Source organism: Camelus dromedarius, chromosome 2, assembly GCF_036321535.1.
Source record: "Camelus dromedarius isolate mCamDro1 chromosome 2, mCamDro1.pat, whole genome shotgun sequence".
Classification (NCBI taxonomy): domain Eukaryota; kingdom Metazoa; phylum Chordata; class Mammalia; order Artiodactyla; family Camelidae; genus Camelus; species Camelus dromedarius.
This window is the reverse complement of record NC_087437.1, coordinates 57,472,476-57,496,434: the sequence shown is the minus strand read 5'-3', so window position 1 is coordinate 57,496,434 and position 23,959 is coordinate 57,472,476. Positions and strand designations below refer to the sequence as shown.

At 36.8% G+C, this 23,959-nt stretch overlaps 1 protein-coding gene across 3 annotated transcripts in view; it reads left to right on the top strand.

Annotated features, from left to right (window-relative positions):
• The window catches only part of FGF12 (fibroblast growth factor 12), a 503,860-nt gene that overhangs the window by 465,221 nt on the left and 14,680 nt on the right, over positions 1–23,959 (top strand). For all 3 annotated transcript variants that reach the window (XM_010994373.3, XM_010994372.3, XM_010994371.3), the window contains one exon: positions 20,084–20,282. In XM_010994373.3, coding sequence (XP_010992675.1) covers positions 20,084–20,282 — 199 coding nt within the window. The remainder of the gene's footprint in view (positions 1–20,083; positions 20,283–23,959) is intronic.

Here is a 23,959-nt window from a genome sequence, read left to right as displayed (position 1 = left end):
TTATGTACTGAGAGTTCCCTAACTCAACCTATGAATTTTGAGGTTACACAATTCAGTTCATAAGAGCGAGCACAGGGAGGAAAGAGCTGGCTAGATTTACAGTTTTTTAAATCCAGTTCCTAGACAAGTAAATGAATCTAATGAACAGCTCATTCCTGCTTGGACAAGTCAAATTTGTCTCATTTTGAAACTGAAAAATATACCTTCATCACGGAAAAGAATATTATTTCTCAAGAGACTGTCTGACATTGGCTTTCTCTGTTGGACTCCTCCAAGTGTGGAAAGTAAAGCAGGAAAGAACAGAGGAATGAAGGGGAATTGAAAAGCCCCATTTGGACAGTGCTGACAGGACGGGAGTTTTCATGAAACTGAGACTGAGGCTCAGAAAGGCTACAAGCTGTTGACTCATGTGAAGAGGCTGTGTTTTGTTTTGTTTGTTTGTTTTATGTTAATACACCAGAATCCCAGGCAAATCTATTCTAAACCCATGATAGCAAACCCAAGTGCTGAGAGCCCATGGTGGGGAGAGGGGCATTTAGCTAAATTAGCTCCAATAATTCTTAGATAGAAGCAGTGAAGACCCAATGTAGCCTCAGGCTTTTCATAAGAGGCTAAAAGTTGCATTTCTATATGTAATTTTATGAATTTGAAGAAACCGTTGGAATTAAAGCAAACATATCCATGGGTCATAACTGCATGGTTACCCACGCTCTTTCCAAAGTCACATTGAACCATATGGTTTTATTTATCTTATAACAAACATGTAAAATAAGTATGCTTATTCAAGTTTTACATATGAGAAAGCCAAAGCTTATAGAAATTAAGGCACTTGCTGGCTTTTACACAAGTAATAAACTCAGAGGCAGCAAAGGAATCCTGTGTATGATACCAAAGCCCTAAGCGTTCCTTTGTTTCCTTCTACCTCTCAGAAAATGTTTTAGTGCAGGTATCACATCACACAATCAATTATTTCTAAAAGCTTATTTTGAGGTGTTTCTTACCTGTCCGATACAGTTTTTGAAAGAAAAATGAAGAGAGCTAGAAATAGGAATCATGGGACCCATAACCCTCTCTTTCTCGGTCTACTGAATGCAGCCTGTTCCAGCCAAGCCACCACCACGCCACCTAGTGGCAGCATTCTTTAATTGGCGATTAAGTACCATCTCCGGAAAACAACTTAAAACTGAAAGAAAAGCCTGAGTGTAGTTTCAGTCTGTAATCCCGCAGTAAACTTTGGAAAGGCCAGCAGAGTCTTCTAAATGCAGTAGGTTGTATGGAGCATGAAAGTGCTGTGCTTAGCATTCATTTGATTTTCTTCTAGGGCAGGCTATCTCCCAAGTGACTCTTTGCACTCTAGATTTCATTTACAGCATCATACAATTATTGGAAATTAGAATATTATAAGTTGATTTATTGTTTATACAAAATATCTCCTTCCCTTCCCGTTTCCCCTCATGGTCTATCTACCAAGTTCCTATGCTTTCTTCAAGGGTCAAACACAGACCATTCCAGGAAACTCTTCTTGATCCTGATCCTTACTCAAGAGGAGATTTTTATTACCCAATCTTAGTGCCTCACAGTATTGTAAACTCTGACTACAAGGGCTGTCTCTTCATCTCTATATTATTAACTGGTTAGAACACGGACAGAATTTAAATGTTCGCTGAAAGAGTACATGAATTATATAATTATTTCAGTGACTACCCAGGCATTAAATACAAATGTGCTATTTTATCAACCTCACACTAACCTTTCTTTTCCTCTCCCTACCTTGGATGGGCCATCTATAGCTGATTTACGTATAAAATATACGTTGAACTTGAGAATACAGGCAAACGTATATTGGCGGTTTTATTGACTTGTTTATGAGAAATTATTAAAAAAGCTAAACTGTATAAGTTTTTGCTCAAAGACTATATAATAGGTCAGAAACTAAAACTTGTCAAGTGTAGCATAATATCTCCACATATTGTTCTGCTCTCCCACACAGTAGTTTTAAAATACAGCTTTTCAAAAGATGAATGCTAGAATTTGCATGCTGATTCTATTAGAGAAAATGGTCAGATTCTATTCAGACTGAATACAAGCTAATTTGGTGAGATGCTGGGACACTTTGCCACTTGGCTTCGAGTTAAGAGAACAGCATCAGTGTTGAGGTTGGCTTTCAAAGCTGGGTCTTTCCCTTTTATAAAAAGGTTTAGAAAAATTCCAAGTTCCCTTTCAGCTCCATTTCTAATAATCCAGACTTCTACTAAGGAGAAAAAAATATTTTAAATGCCAAGCTGCAAAATCTCTAAAAAGAGCAAAGAGTCCGTTTGAACACTGGGTGAACTTCAGGGGAAACCAAACTCAAATACTAACTGCTTATCGACAACTGAACTCCAAACTTTGAAACTAAAGTTGTACGCAGGGAAAAGAATTTGAGATTAACGGAGACATGACTCAAATTAGACAATGGATTTTCAATTATTTTTTAATCTGTCAATCCAGTTTTTTTTCCCCATTGGGGCATGCAAATCAAAACCAAAAATGAGTCCAGATTATTTCCCTTTCAGATAACGTAGCATTCCACAAAATAAAATTTAAGAGAAGTTGAGGGGTTTTGTACTCAGTGACCTGAAAATAAAATTCTTTATTCATTGGGTATTTCCTAAAAATGGCTTTAATTAGAATGAATTAATGTAAAAAAAAAAAAAAAGAACTATAGCTTTCTTACTGTTCGGTTTAGTATGTGTAGAACCATATATAGATATATGAAAAATTATGTACAGTTCACAAAGTATTAAACAGCATTTTATGTAGATTTATGCAACGTCGTGGAAGTATGTAGAAAGGAGCTGAACAGGAACTGCAGCATTTGAGAGTCTATCAAAACAATGGATTTACTTAACATCAGAGAAGAAACATTAGGATTCCCTCATATTCCTCAAGGCCTGGAATACCATTTGTTTGCTTTGCTTAGTACATTTTAATGGCTTTTATCAAGTTCAAATATATTTGAATTTTTACATAATTGGTTCTGAATTCAGAAAAGGAATAGTATTTCCATTTATAGACACCCTTCACGAAATCTGTCTTTTGTAAGCTAACACAGACTGTGAAGAAGACGCACCTGTGCTTATTCTGTGATATTGTAGGTCCCTTGAGAATGTATACTCCTGCTTATTTTAAAAAAAATCATGTTTCACTCTTTTTCCGATATTTTGAAAGAATAAATGGTATTTCCTTTCAGGCAACTGATCTGTTGATTGTTAGCTGAAATTTTTATGTTTCAGGCATAAAACAAAGAAATAAAATTTAAAACATGTAGACAGTTGGATTTTGGATTTTGTTTGTATGCTGGTTCAAAGGAAACTTGGCCTCTGGAAGATATCTGTGCTGGTTTGTTGGACCACTACAAAGCCTGTTTCATCAGACTTTCAGATATTTGTAAAAGATTATATTCATTCATTCATTCACAAGTGTTTATAGAGAAGCTGCCAGGTACTGCTCAAGATTCAAGGAGAAATAAGAACAAGACCTTGATCACAAAGAAGTTGTACTTAGTAAGGTCATATTTGCAAATACATATAATATAAAATAAAAAGTGAATGTTATGTTGAGAGCCACAGATAATTGCTGTGGTGGGGATCAGAAGAAGAAGAGACGATTTTCAAATGGCAGGATGAGATGGTTTTGTGAAAGGAATTGAATCTGAATCAGGTCTTTAAGAATAATTGAGATTTGGATTTGCAGATACAGGTGGGAGGACTTTCTACCTGTTGAAAGCCCAGCAGAAACAACAAATGAAATATGTATGTAAATTGTGATGGAATCTGTGGGAGATGAAAAGATATATAACAAATGGCCGATTAAAATAGATGCATATGTATGAGGTGATTTAGCAATCTGATGGTAAAGACATAGACTGTGAATTATCCATATGTCTGACTCTTTCCTTTTTATGGCTTTGCAGCTGAACACATTACAGATAGGAAGGTAGGTAAATAAATGTTCATGTTTGCAGAACCATTTCATTGGTCTGTCATTTTTGTTGGGTCTGAGAAGATGCAAAAGGAAATTACTCTAAGATTAAGTCATGAGTTCTGAAACACAAATGAATCAAATTCAAAATGTGCACTAATAGGACCATTAGGTAGCAGGATGGCTATAAAGTTCTGGAGTTTGACGATCCCACCCCTGTTCTTTCACCCCGTGCTTTTGCACACAGACGCCAATTCCACTTGGAGGCATATAACCCCTTCTCCATTCACAATCCCTATTCAATCCATCAGTCATGTTACTCTGTTTTTATCCTGTTTGTGTAAAAATCATCGCTTCTTTTTGCCTTCTGCCTCCTATTTTATGAAATCATAGGAACAAAATGCTCACTGCCTACAACCAAAATGGCTAAAAACAAAGTGTGCTCACTGTAACCAGTAAACAAAGTGGTAATAACTATTCTAGTAATTGAAGCACATGGGTCAAAGTCATTTGATTCATGAAAACGATGTACAATTGTTTAAGTTTTTAAATAAGAAATAGGTTTTTCTATTTCGCCTGGTCATTCTTACCTATGAAAGGGCGTACATCATAACATGAGCGCCATGGCAAAATGAGGCAAGACCCCTGGACTGGAGATAGTGTTCTAATCCTGACTCAGTATTATCTAGCAAGCAGCATAACCCTGATTGTGTGATTTCCTTCCCACAGGATTCCTTGATTTCTTCATCTGTAAAATGGAGAATCAGACTATATATGTGCAGATCTAAATTTCAATGGTTCTGTTAATCACAAGAACTTAGGAACTTCCTTTATTTCATGAAGCCAAACAAGTATGCTTGTCATCTCTTGGTTTGAATGATAATATGTTGGAAACATGATAGAGGTAAATTACAGGCAACAACCTTTAGAGAAAAGCAAAAAGTGAACCAAACCCTGTCTCTTCATTCCTATTTAGTGGTGAATGTGTTTACTTTGAATGATCCTTCTGAGGACTCAGTATCACAGAAAGAATCATTGCAGCAAAGATTAAAAAAAATAATTCTAGCTTTTTAGTTCTATCAGAACTGTTTGTCCAGCGGATGACTCTTTCGGCTGTTGAAATGAAAGTGACTGGTGGGATGGTACATGCAGGCTTGATGGAGACTGAGCAGGACACATCTGAGATGTGTTTTTACAGCACTACAAGGGACGTAATATCAGGTCTCCATCGACTCACACCTGCTGGGTACTGCGTGATACCAGGGTAGTTTTGCTTCGCCCCTTGCCTTTTTTTCAATCTGACATGTTTTTCCAGATTAATGAAAGGATTTGTGGTGTCTGCGATATCTCACAGCAACATCACAGCAATCCTACAGCGCAAGTGCTCTGTAGTCATAGTGCATTCCAGCCTGTGTTTCTCACTCATTGACCATTACAGTTTCCTCACTGAGAAATGTTTCAGTCACTGAGCATTGTAATCACTGCCAAGAAGATGTTTAAATGAAAGTGTAATTTAAACCCAATGAGCAAGCAACACAAGCAAATTCTGGCGTTGTTTCTCCTCAGCGATGGTGGGGATAGTTATGTAGTATCCCTGCAGTGACACTTCGCCCCCAGTAACAGCCCTTTACTGCGTATTCAGAGGCAAAATGTCATCATCTTTGGAAAGCCCACAATGTTCACGCCAGCTTTCATTAGAAATGTAGGTAGTATTGGAAGACAAATGTTAGGTCCTCTGGATGGTGGGATTAATCCAAATCATGGAAAGGCTGAAAAATAAAACAAGTAGAACCCAAATAAGGATGTAGTGGGTTGTTAGTTTGTTTGTTTGTTAAATATATATTCCTTGTATGGCGGCCCGAGGTGTTTTTGGTGGTCTAATCACCAGGACTTGAAAGATGTGGTAAGTAATCAGGTTTGTTCTCATTCCCTCCTTTACTCAACTAGTCCATTCTGAGTTGTTTATTTAATGGGGGTTTCATTGATCTTCCTTTGGTAGTTTTTCACAGGAAGTACCATTTTTTTTTCTATGGGATCAATGATCTTATAGTTTATCCTTGCAGTCATGAGGCTTTTGCTTGTTGTGTGAGCCTGGGTAAGTAAGTAAGTTCCCGTTTCAGAGTCTAAGCTTTCTCAGATTTAAAATAGAACTATTGCAGCAGCTGTACTTTTTAAATTTAGATTTATTTTTATACAATTTTAAAGATTACTTTCCATTTATAGTTCCTACGAAATACTGACTGTGTTCCCTGCATTATACAATACATCCTTGTGCCTATCTTACACCCAATAGTTTGTATCTCCCACTCTCCAACCCCGACACTGCCCCTCCCCCACACTTGTAAAACCACTAGTTTGTTCTCTATATCTGTGAGTCTGCTTCTTTTTTGTTATACTCACTAGTTTGTTGTATTTTTTTAGATTCTACGTATAAGTGATATCATACAGTATTTGTCTCTTTCTGTCTGACTTTACTTCATAATGCCCTCCAAGTGCACCCATATTGCTGTAAATGGCAAATTTTCATTCTTTTTAATGGCTGAGTAATATTCCATTGTGTGAGAGTGTGTGTGTGTGTGTGTATACACATACATATGTGTATATATATTCATTTTCATGTTCTTTTCATTATAGCTTACTGCAAGATATTGAATATAGTTCCCTGTGCTACACAGTATAAACTTGTTGTTTATCTCTTTTATATATAATAGTATTTGCAAATCTCGAACTCCCAACTAATTCCTTCCCCTTGTACGCTTTATTAGAGATATGAGAGCCACATCTAGCTAGTACTTTAATTTCACTCGACCAACAATGCTTCCCCCCTTAATTTAACTTATTGTTTGAAGCAGTAACATATGCATAAAGAAAAGTATGTCCATTTTTTACAGTTCTGTTCTCCAACCACCCAAATCCTGTCCTAGGAGGTAGACAGTAATACCAGATTCTTGTGAATCCTTCAAGAGACTTTCTAAACATAACACAAGCAAATACCTATTTGTGCATATGTGCATATTGAACACAAATAGTGCCTGTGCAAATACGTATGTGTCTGTATTATGGATGTGTGTATTTAATACAAATGGTGGTATGTACAAATACACACATTTGTAGATTGCTTCTTTTATTGAATAATTCATCTTGGAAATCTTTCTAAAGCAATAATTAGCTGCCTTATTGTCTTCAGTGGCTGTATAGTATTACATTGTGTGGACATGCTGGGATTTATTTAACCAATCCCCTACCGAAGGACATTTAGTTTTTTTCAGTATTTTGATGTTACTAGCATCTTTACCTTGAATATAATCTTGAACATACTCCATTTTCCACATGTGCTACTATATCTGCAGGTCATATTCCCAGAAGAGGGTCAGTGGGCCAGTATGTGCACTGTGATGTGAGAATTTATTCTCATTTCCTAATAGTTTAACTTTGGCTACATCCCACAAATTTTGATATTTTGGGTTATGTTATTATTGAGTTAGAACTATTTTTAATATTCTTTGTGATTTCTTCCTTGGCCCATGGATTTTATATGTCTGCTTAATTCCAAACATTGAAGGATTTTTAAGATGTTGAATTTCATTAATTTCTAATCTTGTTGTCATTCGTGAACATACTCTATAAGGTGTCAGTCTTTAGACTTTTTATAAGGCCCAACATTTATCTTAGTGAGTTTTCTATGTGTACTTAAATAACATTCATTCTGCTATTGTTTGGCATCATGTTCTACAGCATTGATGAGGCCAGGTTGTTTGATAGTGCCTGCATTTTCTGTATCTTTACTAAGTTTTCCTATGTGTTTTAACAGTTGCTGAGAGAAGAATATTAAAATCTCTAATTATGGTTGTGGACTTATTTGTTGTCCTCCTTTACTTCGGTCACTTTTTGCTTCATGTATTTTGAGGTACTATTAGTAGGCACATACATAAGTAGGATTATTATGTGTAGGTCCTAATGCCCTCCCTGACCTTGGAGCCTTCTGAGGACTCGGTATCACAACAAGAATCATTGCAGCAAAGATGTTCTTTTATACCTCTGATAATGCTCCTTGTCTTGAAGCATCCTTTGTCTGACATTAACATAGCCATATCTGCTTTCTTATGCTTACCGTTGACTTGGGTGTATCTTCTCCACACTTTTACTTTGAATCTCTATGAGCCTCATGGGGATCACTTCTAGACAGGATATTGTTGGGCTTTGCATTTTTGATCAGGTAGGCGGGCTTTGCCCTTTAGTGGGAGTGTTTGCTCTGTTTGCATTGAATGTGGGAGTTGATAACGGTTGGGTTTAAATTACCACCTTGCTATTTGTTTGGTATTTATCTCATCTGACTTTTATTTTTCTTCTTATTTCTTTTTGTTTAATTAATGCTCTTTATGTTTCATTTTATTTTCTGTGTTGTATTCTTAGATCCACCCTTTTGTATATAGTTTTTGCTCTAGAGAGTACAACAGAGATACTTACTTTGTGACAGTCTGCTTAGAGTTAAGATTAAACACCTCACATGAAATGTAAGAACCTTTTTAAAACAATGTATTTCAGTTAAACCCCTGTTCTTTCTGCAATGTCATATGTTTTTATATTATAACGCTCTCAGCACGTTATTATTTTTGCTTTAAAAATTAAAAGAAGAAAACGTATGTTCTTTTATATTTATCAACACATTTATGATTTCCAGTGGTATTTATTCCTTCCTATATCAGTTTCCATCTGGCATAATTTCCCTTCAGTCTGAATAATATCTTTCAGCATTTATTATAATTCAAGTCTGCTAGAAATGAATTCACTCATTTTGTTTATCTGAAAACATGTTCACTTTATCTTACCAAGTTTGAAGGATATATGCACTGGATATAGGATTATGGATTCAATTTGTTTTTTACTTTAGCACTTTAATGATGTTATCCCGTTGTCTTCTCACCTTCATTTTTCACCTGTGTTTCATTTGTCTTTGTCCTTTCTTTGCTTTATTTTAATTTTTTTTCTTTATTTTTATTTTTCAGAAGTTTAGTTATAATGTGCATGGGCATAGTTTTGGTGTATTTATCCTGATTGGAGTTAGCTGGGCTTCTTTGATATGGATCTGTAGAAATATTCATTTTTATCATATTTGATAAATTTTGATCACCATTTATTTTTATGCCTTATTCTATTTCTTTTGCTTCCACATAGGTTAGACTGTTGGACATTGTCAGTGATTACTGAGTCTGTTTTGTGGTTTGAGTCGGGGAGTCAAATATGTGTCTGTGTATTTTAGCTTGGATAATTTCTATTAATTTGTCTTCAAGTTCAATGATGCTTTCATTTGCCAGTTTCTAGTCTGTCAAGAAGTACATCCAGTATTTTTTCCCTTAAGTATTGTCCTTTTCAGTTCTAAAAATCTCATTTCCTTTTTCATGATTTCCAATTTTTTGCTGATATTTCTTGTTTGTTTACTCATTATGTCCTTTTCTTTAAGTCCTATAACATAAGAACAAGAGCTGTTTTAAAGTCCTTGTCTACCAATTCTAACATCTGGATCAACTTGTGGTCTCTTCTATTGACTGCTTAGTTGGCTGGTTATGGATTACATTGCCTTGCTTATACCTATGTTTTATAATTTTTTATTGTATGTTAGACATGTGTATGATATGAGTGTGTGCCTTTCCCCCTGACTTTTAGAGTAAAAACTAGTAAATCCTCTTGATCTTGTCAGGGTGTGTGTGTGTGTGTGTGTGTGTGTGTGTGTTTAGGTCTTGACTATTTTGCTTCTGTCTTTAGTCTGAGGTAGGGAGAGACCTTATTAAGCATGTGATCCTGAAATGGCCATTCTGAGATCCCCACAAATGTCCAGGGTGCTCATTCAGGTGTCTGTCTTGTCTAGAAGTTCATCACATCCCAGCCCTGTCCAACCATGGTATGTCCATTCGGTTCCCAATCTCACAGTAGCTGTTCTATGTAGGCTTGAGACGCCCATTCTGAGCATGTGCTGTCTATCCATAAACCCAGGATCCTCAAGGAAATTCCCACACAGACTCCTCCCAGTTGTACCACCTTCCTTTTCTCTGGCACCGTTGCTCCGAAATTCAAGTCCCTTTAGCTGTCCCAGACTCCAGTTTCTGACACCACAGCTCAAAAAACAAAACAAAGCAAAACACACAATGCTATACTTCAGCTTCACCTCTCCATTTCAGGGTTGAAAAGTGCCCTTGAAGAAAGCCAAGGTTAACATGGTGCCTATGCATTTTCCTCCTCTCAGAGATCAAAACCCTGCAATTCCAGTTAACAAGTGCTTGGATATTATGTCCGGTTTTATTGGTTTACATCAGGAAATTAAATTTGATCCCGGTTATTCTGACTTCATGAAAGTTGACTGAGGAAATTTTTTAAATTGGGAAATTTCATGTAAAAAAGGCATATTTCCATCCTTAGTTGGTCATTTTTGGGGCCCTTTAGAGTATTCAAAATGACTTTCCAAAAGGCATAACAATGTTTGAATAGAAATACGGAAATTTGAAAACATTTCCACTTTCATCCTTATCCTCAAGAGGAAAGAGAGAGGCTGAGGCCCCCAAGAAACACATCCTCTTGCATGAATGTGTTGAGGGTATTCAGCAGACTTGCTCTGATGTTCAAACTCAGTCATAGAGGAGCATTTGGTTACATACTGTGTACCTGCTTACTTCATAAGAACTAATGGTATTGGTAATGAAGAATTGCACTGTTCCCCCAGTACCTCCTCTCTATCTCTAGTAGAACATTCAAACTTCTGGGAATAATTCTGGTGATAACAGTGAATTGCAGCATGATATATCCCCTCACCCACTGGCCTCCTAAATTCCAATTCCTCACCCCATCTCTATACTTGCAGGCTTCTGGCTAGAGGGTAAGTCAAATCATGCTGTGGTATTTTGCCTCCTTAGAAGGTGTTAAGAACCTGAAAAGCACTGCATCACTTATCTCAGATTGACATCAAAACCATCCTCTCCCAGAGAAAGAGAAATGGTCAGATTATCGTTGTGCTCTGTCAACAGATGACCAAACTGAGCCTTAAGCAACATAGCCATGATTAGCCTGTTACAGGGAAGAGAAACTCAGGACACATTATTTGAATCCCACAAATAAAGTGACTTTTTTCAACCTACTGTTCAGGCAACTCTATTCTCATTCTCATCTGAAAATTATAGAAAACAAGGAAAGTAAGTAATACTCTAGATACTACATTCAGCAGACCTTTGTTGTCTTGTTTAATAATCATAACCTTACGGTGAAGGTATAATCAGTGTTAACTTACAGGTGATGAAACTGAGCTGTAGAGAAATCAAGTAACTTGTCCAAGTTAAAAACTCAGGGGAGTTCAATCTTTGTTTCTATCTGCCTCCAAAAGTACATTTCCAATACACTAAAGTTTTCACTATTTTATGATGATATAAATTTATCTTGTTGCTCTGCAAGATTTTGCAAAGAAAGTGTTAACAAAAAAACCTTTAGTTTTAGAGAAGTTAGCGCAATAATTTTCCAGCAAAAAATACCTCAAAGTATATAGATAAAGATTCCCATATCTGTAGAGTTTTTTTTAAGTTATAAAATTAGACTTGTTCTAGTCAAAGCAACCTAGTTTTTTTTTAATGCTTCATTTGAGATAATGTATTTTAGCATTTGCTTTGCCGCTTGTCAGGATGGAAAACAATGCTTCTCTTGCTTGATTTAATATCATTATGTCTGACAACACAGTTAACAAAGCAACTGCTAATATTCCAAGGGTTTTCAAGTTCTGTGCCTCTAAAAGCCACTAATAAAGTTAGCAAACTGGAAGCTTCACAGCTGAATATTCAGAGGTTAAGACCAAAGGAACTATGTGTCTCTCAAGTTGTTGGACACAAATTGTGTTGTAAAAAAATCAAGTTTTTTATTTCTTTCTTTTGATACACAGCCCAATAAACAAGGTTGTACAGCAAACAGAGAAGATGCTTTTGTACATTAAAAAGAATTTAGATTTTGGTTTCTAATTGGAAAGGCAAAAAATCAAAACAAGAGTGTTCTTTGTATCTAGCATATGTTTGAAATATTAGTAATTTTTATATTTCATAGGGAGAATCATTAGTCATAATTACTTATATAATAGCAAAGTTTATTTTCTCTGATTACATTTCTTTTACATTTTTGTTCTCTTAATATGTTACTACCATTTCTTTTTGGTAGGTAAGCACTGTTTTTGAAATTACAGTATTTTATACTGACTTCTTAACTTCAAGAAATTATTTAACTATTTTATATGAATGATAAAGTTATAGAAGGTTTAAGTCAAAGGAACATTTCCGATTGCCTGGTTTAACAAACAATTCTGTTTTATACTTAGGGGAACTCAGGCTAAGGAGGAAAGTGATTATCCCAATTTGAACACAAATTAGAGATACACAGGAATAAAACTCCAGGTCTCATGATGTCTTTTCACCGTATATATATTTAATTCCAAGAACTGTTGAGAATTTGAGGGGAATTTAGCAGTCGCAGTAACTACCTTCATAAAGCTTAAACAGGTAGTGTTAAATTGTGAAGGAGAAAACAAAGTAAAGGATTAGAACATGACTGGAGGAGGTGCTAAATTATGTAAGGTAGTCAGGTGAGGTCTCAGATAGTCACACTTGAGCAGTGACCTGGATGGAGTGAGGGATCGAGCCATGTTAATAAGCTGCTGATGAGGTTTTGAAGAACAAAGGATGTCAATTGTGTAGGACTTGAAATGGTTTATGCATGTTTTTGAGAAATCGCAAGGAGACCAGTGGCTGCACATTCATCCCACGGATTATTACAGCCAGAGCAATAAGAAGGAAATGGAGATCTGCAGAGAACTGTATGAAGACAAATCGTAATTGGTACCATTTAATTATATCAACTATACAGGATTATACAAGTTGTGTTTTCCTACTTGAGTTAGAAAGCATACATTTGGCAAATAAAGGTAGAAAGGAGCAACAGTGGTTGTGACTGAATCACATAACATTCTTTATGCCTCAGAAAATGTGTTCCAAGCAGTTGTCACTCTAAAATGTAGAAACTTTTCAAGTTGTGGTTTCAAAGTTTTCTATGTAAAAGAAATAATCTCAAATAATTGTATAGGTGTTTGTAGGTATCAAAGAGCTGGCACATACGTAATTTGATCTTTATAGCCTTATGAGTCTGTAGTAAGCGTGGCATCAGTTTTACAGTAGAGGAATTTGAAGTTCAAAGAGGTTAACTGAGGTGCCAAAGGCTGGTGTGGCATTTGGAAAGTTATCAGTGGATAATAATCCAGAAATTTAGAGAATCCAAATGGTTTTCCAGGAAATATTTATTGTGCATTTCTTCATGTGTTGTGGGCAATTCTTTTTTTCTATTCTCTTTATTTTATGTTTTGATGTTATTGTAGGAAATTACAAATGGTTAGTTTTGAATTAGGCAGTTTCACAAGCACTATTTATAAATAAAACACGTAAACATGTGTGTTACATAAGGGACTGTGATAAAAAGTGAGTAGAATGAATGAGTTGGAGAGAAGATGGAAAATATTTTTCTTGAATTAATTATGTGATCCAAAGCATTATATGTTCAACATGAACCAAATCTGTCTACAACCCATGAATGAATGTCACTGGTATAATATTTTCATTCATCATATGTTAGCTAATTGTGTGGGAAAAACTTGATTTTGAGAGAAGGACTGATTTTGAGAAGTAGTATTTGTCATTTTACTAAATCTTCACCACATTTTTTTGACTCTGCTAGTATGGGTTTTTTTATTGACCAATAAAACACATAAAAAAGTATACAAACTGTCATAGAACTCAGTGAATTTTCATCAAGTGAACACACCTGTGTAGCCAGCACCCAGATCCAGAAGTAGATCATTGCCAGCACCCCGGATTCCTCCCCTTGCTTCATCTCAATCATTTCCCTCCCTAAACAAAGGTATCACTATCCTAAACTCTACCCCAATAGGTTAGTTTTACCGGCCTCTGAGCTTTATACAATTGAAATCATATAGTATGTAGCTGTCTTTTTTGTTTGGTTTATTTTGCTTCATATTATGTTGGTGAGAATCATCCACATTGTTGCGTATAGTTGTAGTTTGTTAATTCCCACTGCTCTATAATATCTTATTAGCAGAATATATTACATACTCATTCTACTCTTGATGGCCCTGTGGGTTGTCTCCACTTGAGGGCTAATATGAATAGAGCTCCTATTACCATTCTTGTAATGGGGAGATTAGATAGATAAATAAGTTGATTGATAGAGAGGTTTCATTTGGGTATAAATCCAGGAGTAGAATTGTTGAATCATGGGATATACTTATTCTTATCAATACTGCCAAACAGTTTTTCAAAGTGGTTTTACCAATCTATTTACCATCATTTATGTATGAGAAGTCTGGTTGCTCCATATCCATTTCAACACTTGGCATCATCTATTATCTCATTTCAGCTATACTTGAATGTAACCCATGATGAATTTTCCCAGCTTTATTGAAGTAGATTTGGCAATTAAAAATTATACATCTTGATGATTTAATATATGTATACATTGTGAAATACTCATTATAATCAAACTAATTAACATAGCTACCATTTTCTTTCATTTTCTCTCTTGTTTCTCTCTCTCTCTCTTTCTTTTTTTTTTTTTTTTTTTGTTATTATACTGTCTTATGATCCAGCAGTCCCAGTTGGGGATATATCCAAAGGAAATTAAATTAAGATCTTGAAGAAATATCCACACTCTCATATTTATTTCAGCACTGTTCACAGTAGCCAAGATATGGAAACACCCTAAGTGCCTGTCAACAGATGATAAAGAAAAAAAATTATATATATATGTATATGTGTGTGTGTATATATATATATATATATATATATATATATATATATATATATATATATATATTTCAGCCTTAAAAAGAAGAAAATCTTGCCATTTGCTACAGCATGGCAGATATTAGGCTAAGTGAAATAAACAAGATGCAGAAAGATAAATGTGTTGAATTTAGATTGGAATCTAAAATAGTCAGACTTATAGAAGCAGAGTAGAATGATGGTTACGAGGGGCCAGAGGAGGGGGAAATCAGGGGTGTTGGTCAAGGAGGACAAAGTTAGTTGTGCAAAATGAAATAGTTCTGGAGAGCTAATGTGCAACAGTGTGACTGTAGTCAACAATATTATATTATATACTTGAAATTTGCTAAAGGGCAGATCTTAAGTGTCTTCACAAAATTTTTTAATGCAAGAACTATTGTCTCCACTTTATGAATGATAAAACAAAGATTTATCAAAATTAAATAGCACATCCAAGATCATACAACTGAAGAGACAGAGTCACTACTGTCACTCACTGCTGTCTTATCACTTGTTGTTGTCTTTGTTGTTTCCTTAAAACATTTTTTATCATTTACTTCAACCAGAATAAATTGAGTGCTAAACTTCCTAATAGATACTGATGAAGCAAGTGTCTAGGATGGGAGCAAGAAAAGCCATCATGATACAAGGCAAAGTGCATTAAATACTAATTTTTTAGTAAACATTAGTATTTAAATACTATGAGAAGCTAAAAGAGGGCAAGTTCACAGTTATCTGCAGTAACTGAGAAGAGCATTTGTCATGGCCTGTTAGAGAAGTAGAGAGGACAACTTGAATAAAGTACAATTTGAGGGTTAGGAAGTGTGGGCATGTCTAGGAATTAGTATGTGATGAAAACTCAGTGATAATCATGGCAAGAAATATAACATTTTATCCGTATAATTATCAAATTCCTTAAATCTCTGTCTCCTTGTTCCTCATGATACTTACATCTAAAGGAGAATGTCATTCATATGGGGGTGGGGTGAGCCAAGACTGACACAGTCAGAGGCTGGCTCAGAAAGTAGCATCTCATACTGTGTGGTGGCAGAGCCTAAGACTGATGGGAGAAGCCAAAACCTGTGTAGGATCTCAGTTGTCTAAGTGCAGAGAGAAGAGCAGGAAGAGATACGGGAGACACATCAAGGCAGAACACGAAACTATGAAGCTGGGGATCAGAGAGAAGAATTCTAGAGAGAGTAGACTAGAATCAGACGGATGGGGAGAGACTGAAGGGAGTCATGAGTGGTGGCCTTGGGCTTAAGTGATGTTCCAGCATTCATTTGTCATCTGGAATGAAATGGGTGGGTGTCCTTAACTTTCCAAGACAAGGCTAGGATGAATAGGTCTTTGGAATGTGAAGAATTGGTCATATAATGACCTGTACCATGCTAGAAGAACAACAAAAAGTTGTGCAAATGCTGCTTAAAAAGTGAGTGCTCAAAAATAATTTAAAAGCACTCTCAAAAGTCGTATTCATATTCTATTTAAATCAAGGTCAGTTTAAGTAGAATATATTAAAGATTTAGAAATATGTTAGAGTAATAAATGTGAGAAATAAACCTAGCGTTTCACATGTCTACCCACATGATGTGCATATGGGGATGTTTCTATTTCATCAACAAATGTTTCTGTAAGCTTTGCTAAGTACCTACTTTGACCTGAGCGCTCAGGATTACAGCAATAAACAAATACCATTTATGAGATGCAACACAACTGCTAGTTAGTTTTACAAAAGGGAAGAAATCCCTCCTTATACTAGCTACTTACTCTTTCTTCATTATACACCCTGGATTGAGATAGTCTAGGATTTTGTCACCTTGGCTCAAAGCCTGCCCGTCTCTATTACACATTAGATTTATTGTCAATCTGAGCATACTTTTATAACCTCGGAACCTCTTCTGAATATAGGTGATTGCCCAGGTCTTTGCCAAAAGCTTTAGATGATTTTTTAAAATATGTGAGTATCTATTATTTGTTTTGGCTATAGTGGAAGCAGTCTAGGATAGAGCTTAACTTGTGGTATAGGGTCCTGGACCCTGGGGTAGATGTCATCGTCTGTGACAAAAACACAGAATTCAATGTCTAGTTACATGGTTGATTTTATTTTTCTTGCTATAAGGGAAAAAAATGTAAGAATAATAGTGTGTTAGAATTTTTTGTAAAGATTCTCTAAGTTTACAATGTATGTCCATAGCCATCATCTTATATTCCTTAAAATAACTTAGTTTACAATTGAAAAATAGGGAAGTCAAAAAAGCTCAACCACTTACCTAAAGTCCCACAGCCAAAATGTATGGATCCAGAAGCAAACCCCAATTTTCCTACTCCAAGTATAAGACTTGACTTCTCACTACACAAATAGAGTGATAACAGCAAATGTACTGTAAATACTTCAATGCCCAACTTTATATTGAAATTGAAATTGTGAAAATATGGTAAAGGTTGCACTTAGCATGAGTATCCACGCTGGCTCAGTGTTCTTAGGGTTTTCCTCACCATTTCTGGGAGGTTGCCTGTGCCCCGTAGAAGTGCCAACACTAAGCTCTTGCCGTTTTTCCCTCCTGAAATGTTTTTCCCTTGGTCAGGTGTTACCAGTTGCCTCATTTCTGAATTCAGATCCTGCATAACCCCTTTATTTTATTTTTTTATTTTTAAATGCCTTTGGCTTAAAAATTTTTTTAATTTTTAAATTTAAAAGTTTTCAAAATTTATTTTGGTGGGGGAGGTAGTTAGGCTTGTTTATTTATTTGTAATGGTGGTACTGGGGACTGAACCCAGGAATTCATGGATGGTTAGCATGCACTCCACCACTGAGCTACACCCTCCCCGCTTGCATAGCCCCTTTAAAATATTAAATGGAATACTCCATGTGACTTTTTATATCTGATTATGACCTGGATGCTGCATCTGGGATCCCCATTTACCGACTGAGAAGTTCAAGGCTCCGTCCGTACCTAATGCTGTTCCTGGCGCCTGCCCCCAGGACTACAGTCCCTGCCCAATATTCTGGACCTTTGTTGTTCTAGAGCAGACTTTAAACAGTCTTGAAACTAAACAGAAACCTAGGATTTCACCAATTTATTAAATAAAAGTAATTATACCTGGTAGATGTGGTTTTTATGATGGTTTACCTCCAATCAACAGCGTGGTATCGAAAATAGGCTTGGTTCAACTGTAAGAAAGTATCGTGTGACATGGGAAAAGGTACTGAACCAGCAGCCTGGGGCCAGGGTTCTAGCCCAGGGTCCGGGTCTCCTCTAACACCCTGTGACTCACAAGACAGTTATTTCACTATCATGGGCTTCAGTTACTTTTTAAAATAAAGGCAGCAAACTGAACTGTCACTAAGCAGCTTTTTATCTATCTACAAATTTTCATATTTCTGTGAAATAATGTTTTTGAGGTTCATCTGTGTTGTCACATGAGTCAGCACGCCATCCTTTCTTATGGCTAAGTAACATTCCTCTGTATGGCTGTGTCACATTTTGTTCATCCATTCTTCCATTGACAGATGTCAGAATAACACTGCTCTGAGTGTTTGTGCACAAGTTTATGTGTGGACATGTGTTTTCACTCTCATAGGTGTATATCTAGAAGTAGAATCGCTGGACCGTATGGTAACTGTACGTTTAACCCTTTGTGGAACTGCCAAACTATTTCCCACAGCTGCTGCATCATTTACATTTTCACCAGCAAGATATGAGGGTTTAAAGAAACTACTTACTATTATCCATCCTTTTTGGTATGGCCATCGTAGCAGATGTGAAATGTTACTGCAAAGTCATTTGTTTCTTTGATTCCTAAGGCCACTAAGTTTACTTAAACTGAGAGTACTCTGTGACATCATACTTTTATTATCAAAATTATTATTATTATTGAAATACCATCACTACTATTATTATTTTAATGTCTACAACCACCTTTCCATTTCCTTTCCTTTCCTTTCCCATTTTTTAAGCCTCTTTTTTTTTTTTTTTTTTTTGCCTATAATTTTTGAGCCATTTAAAATCAACGGAGTCCTTCCAGTAGTGCCTTGTATCCTTGAAGCCCTTCATCAGTTCCTGCAGATGCATCCCTGTAGCTCTCTGCAAGTGAAGCCAAGGGATTAGTTTGGAAGAATCACCTCCAAGGACATGGTTTCAACAGCTTTAGTTCCATGTAACTTAATCCCAGGTGTAACTGCATTAAATCGCTGGGGCCTTTCATTGAAAGGGTTACAAGGAAGAGATTCTCCCATTACGTGGTGAAGATGACTGTGACTCTCATGAATATGTTTGACGTGTAGGATTCTTACTTGTAGCTGAAGAAGATGCTGTCACATTTGCTTTTCTTCTGCTCCTCTTGGAATGGGAGGAATTTCTTCTTTCCATGAAATACATTTTGTTCATTTGACATGTTAGGATTTGATTTGATTGTGTTGATTATAAAATCTTATTGTAAGTCACTAAACAAGACTCAGGCAGAAGAGGTGAACTTGAGGCAGTGATTGTGAAACAATAAATGTGAGTTCTGGCATTGACGCTGTAATTTGGTGGTTGTTTAACTTATAATCATCTCACCATTTGGTTGTCTCACTTATCAAATGATGGAGGCGAGGTAGAGGATTTTTGAGGTTCTTTCTTGAACTAAAACTCTCATGCTGTGTTTCATTGGAGATCATACAATGTAATGGTAATATTCTTTTTTCTACTACCTTTTACCGGGTATTTTTGCCTGAAATTTTCGTTACTAATTAAAAAAAGATTCCAGAGAAATTAACGGGAAAGTTACTAACATTAAGCAAAATAGTATATTGGTGATTGCATAGAACAAGCTTTGGCTGCTTAATAGATTTGTGAGCATAGAGGGTAGCCCCTTCAAAAGCATCTGCTGAGCCTGTGTGTGCTGCACTGTGTTATATTTTGATTCCCAGGGGTACACTTTGTATGCTACGGCCCACTAAAATGCACAATGGCCGTTCTCTTAAATTTTACAAAGCATTATACTGAGATCAGAGTTTGGACCTGGGCACAGTCTCGAATGATATTAGCCCAAGGTGTGATTCAACCCTGAGCAGTTGGTTCTGTGGAGTAAAGTTTGTTTAGAAAGGAAATCTTGTTTCTTGACTTTGCATGCTGAATCTTGACAACCGAGCGTTAACAGAGATTACATGCATTATTGCTTATTTTTTCTTAGCAGACGACCTGTATTTCAGGCTTACTGGATTTAGGCAGTTGCTGGTTCATTATTCAATCCTTTCTCTCTTCCGTATTCTTTCTTCCCTGCAGGATGTTTTCACTCCAGAGTGCAAATTTAAGGAGTCTGTGTTTGAAAACTACTACGTGATCTATTCCTCCACACTGTACCGTCAGCAAGAATCAGGCCGAGCGTGGTTTCTGGGACTCAATAAAGAAGGTCAAATTATGAAGGGGAACAGAGTGAAGAAAACCAAGCCCTCATCACATTTTGTACCAAAACCTATTGAAGGTATGAGACAAACTTCTCTTCTTCAGCCTCCATCTGTGTGTTGATGCCAGTTCTGTCCCTTGTCCTGTCACTCAACAGAGATTGTAATGCAACAGATGAGAACAAAGAGTCAGAAAACACAGTAGTACTTCTTCCTCTCAAAACAAAAAACAAAAAACAAAAAACCTATATTACGGATACTTGGCACTTAGAAAACAACTGATTGAATATACAGGCTAGAGAACTTGTCAAAGCAGAAAAATAGTGATATTGACCATTTGGAATGAATTTCCTTCTTTATTGAACACAATAATTTAATTTCTCAGGCTACCCTCTTGAAAAACCAATAATACTATTACAGGGCTTTTAAAATTTTCACAAGGCTTTCAGAAATGTTTATAGTCTAATTGCTACATCTTTGTGAATAAATCTGAGAACATAATGAACAAAATAATACATTAATTTTTCTTTGTAGTTTTAAGGAAAGAAAATAATATTCTATTTACTGTGATCAATAAATGTTACCATATTAAATTTTATCCTTCTCAACTGAGCCTATAACTTGCCCTCCCTTGGTCACTTAATGTAGTGGCCACTTATTTAAAATTGATCAGTGGGATAAATAATTTTATGCTGAGGAAACCCATTTTTTTGGCGACTGGTTTTCTAAGTCAGATGAGAATATATCTTTTGGATGATCACATTTACTGTATTCAGTCAAGATTTTTAAAACAGGCTAAGAAGGCAGCAGTGGTCTAAACATTAACCAACGTAACGCTCTTCTCTGAAAGTCACATAAACCATTAGATCAGCTTCCTTGTGGAAAAAATGGGAAAACTGAGACAGTGCATGGCTATTCTGTGACTTAGCCAGTGGATATAAAGACGGAGAAGGACTATATGCTCCAGAAAACTTTATAATATTCTTGGAGATATGAAATATGTTTACTAATGACAATAGTGTGACGTAAAAAGTGATGTATTACATGTTGCCGGAAATGAGACTGGGATTTAGGGAAGGAGCTATCACTTCCATCAGAAGGAAGATACTGGAAGGTTGACATTTAAACCTACCTTCAGAGCTAGTCAGGTTCAGAACATGTGAAGTGAGAGATGGGGTTTAGGTAGACGCAGACACTCTGGGTGCAGGATGAGTCAGCTACTAAAACTACTGCATCATTTTTATTTGTGCATTTAAGTGGACTTCTTGTACATGCTCATTAACAATTTTTAGAAAATTCAGGAAAGTATACAGGAAAAGTAAGAAGTCCACGTGTTTTATTTTATTTATAAAATAAAATGTTCCTTTTATGAATAATACATTTCATACTGAATCCCACCCCGCCCCCCCAAAGAAAAAGAAACACCTTTAACCTACCCTCCTAATCATGACTTCTGTCACACTTCAGCTAGCCAAACGTTTTGGGTCTGTGTGATCATGTATGCATTTCCAAGAGAAATGTATACAATTACCATGGTCCTAGTTTGAGAGCTGCCTTAATTCTACGTATTTGCTGCATTTCAGTCCAAATGTGGGAAAAGACAACTAGACATTCCAACTGTATATGGTAGAATTCAGTTTGGTTGCATACAACACAAAGCCCATGGAAGAACAGCTTAATCATACAAAGTTTTATTGTCTCACAAACCAAATCAAGAAACCCACTGTCCAGGGCTGATTCCATGGCTTCCCAGTTGTGAGGGACCTCGGCTCTGTCCAGCTTTGAGTGCCACTCTCCCCAGTGTGTTGTACCACTGTGCCCGACACTGTGCCCAGCACAGCCACAGACAGTGGCCCTGGATCTGCCCTTATCCCCATGATCCAACAGGCATCCCCATCCCAGAGAGCAGAAGAAGGGGTGAAAAAGATGGAGGCAAAAGCTTTGTGCCAGTATTCTCTTCAAGATGATCCCTGTTCTCCATATGATGTTTACATCCCACTGACCACAACTCAGGCACGTGGTCACACTTAGGTGCAGGGAAGATTAAGACTGTAGTCTTCCTCCTAGAGGGCCACACCACAGGTAAGTGTCTAGTCATTTGGGGAGAATGGCAGGTTGGGGTTGGGACAGCTAAGAGCCCCTGCTTTACCCTGCCATCATCTTTACTTTAGAAGAGCTCTGATTTCCTAATTTTCTTATAGAAAGCTTTTGGTTGATTGTTTTGTTTTCATTTTACTTATTTACTGATGCTTTAGAATGATTCTACTTTTGTTCTGGGGGGAAAAAATAGTCCGTTCTAAATCAGGTTCACTAATACTTGGATTTACTTCCAAGGCTCGTTGTCTCTTTAGATTGTGGGAATGAAAGCTTAGGTGTGGAGTTTATAAAATGTGATGAGAAGCACTCCCGAAGATGAAAACAAGAACTTAATTCATTTCAGACCAAAGGCCTTTTAATTCCCTAGGAATGTCTTTGTGTCTTAGAGAGCAAAGTTAACTTTTCTGAGCAATGTTCGCTAACAGCTTTGTAAGTGCTCACTTTGTACAGGTGTTGTGCTAAGCACGTATCATTTATTGCCCCTTTTATTTTTCAGTCCATTTCTATGAAGTAGATTCTGGTATGATCCCCATTTTACAAATGGAGAAAGTAAAACACAGAGACATTAAGTAAGTTGTCTCAAATCAAGCAGCTTGTAGTGGCAGAGTGAGAATTCAAGCAGTGACCTTCGGACTTGAGGGATCAAGTGTTTAATCTCCAGGAAGACTCCTGAGGTGGTCTGAGGTCTGAGATGTAACTTCAGGGTAGCCTAATAGGACCCTAGTTGATGCTCCTGTCTTCTCTCCTTTTTTAATCCAGAATGTACTTGCGCCTTAGAAGAAAAAGTCCTTTCCGGTTCGTGGAGATCTTCAGTTCTCATACTGTAACTGATTTGACATTGATCCGTTCTCTTATATCTCATCTGTATTTTGATATCAATATCCTAATATTATAATACGAAAAATATAAGCAATTAAATAGTGATTCTCCATGCAGTTATATTGCTGTCAGTTATTTTAGTTTTTAAAGGAATTTTTGTAAACCTGTAAGCCCACCTCTGTTACTGTTACCACCAGAGCCCAGTGCTGCAGACAGTACATGTCCCCCCTCCCTGGTGGCACTGGCCCCTTATGGAGGAAAAGTCAGAGAAGGGAAGGCTTGTTTTGTTTTTGTTTTTCAAGTAGCTTTGCCTTTTCCCCAGTCCTGATGGTGGCATCATTTTGAATGTCAGGATGCCCCAAATTAAGCTGTGTCAGTGCGAGGATCTTTAAGTCCTGCACTGGTTCCATGGTAATAACCCACCAGCCCCCTTTCCGACACATTTCACCCTCCCTCCCGTGTTTAGAACATAGGCGGGGTTAATAAGGGGTTGCAAGGGCATCTATTCAGACAGATGGATGGACTTGATATTTAAACCCATTACCACGTACATCGCACATCAGCCTTTACTCACCCTCCCCTGGAATTGAAGACAACAGCAGTCTTCACTGCTCCCAATTTTACCCTTTCAGAGCATTGTTCACACCACAGATAAGCAACTCCCCCTGATTTAAATTGTCTTGATGGGGACCTCCCCCTCTGTCTCCCCAGGCAGCAGCCACATACTTTTTGACAAAGAACAGGAGTCTCCTCCTTTTCTCCTCCCTCATTGTTCAAGGAGCTCATTGCTTAGCTCCTGCAGGTGGCTGGATATTCAGAATCTAGTTCCATCCCCTCTAAA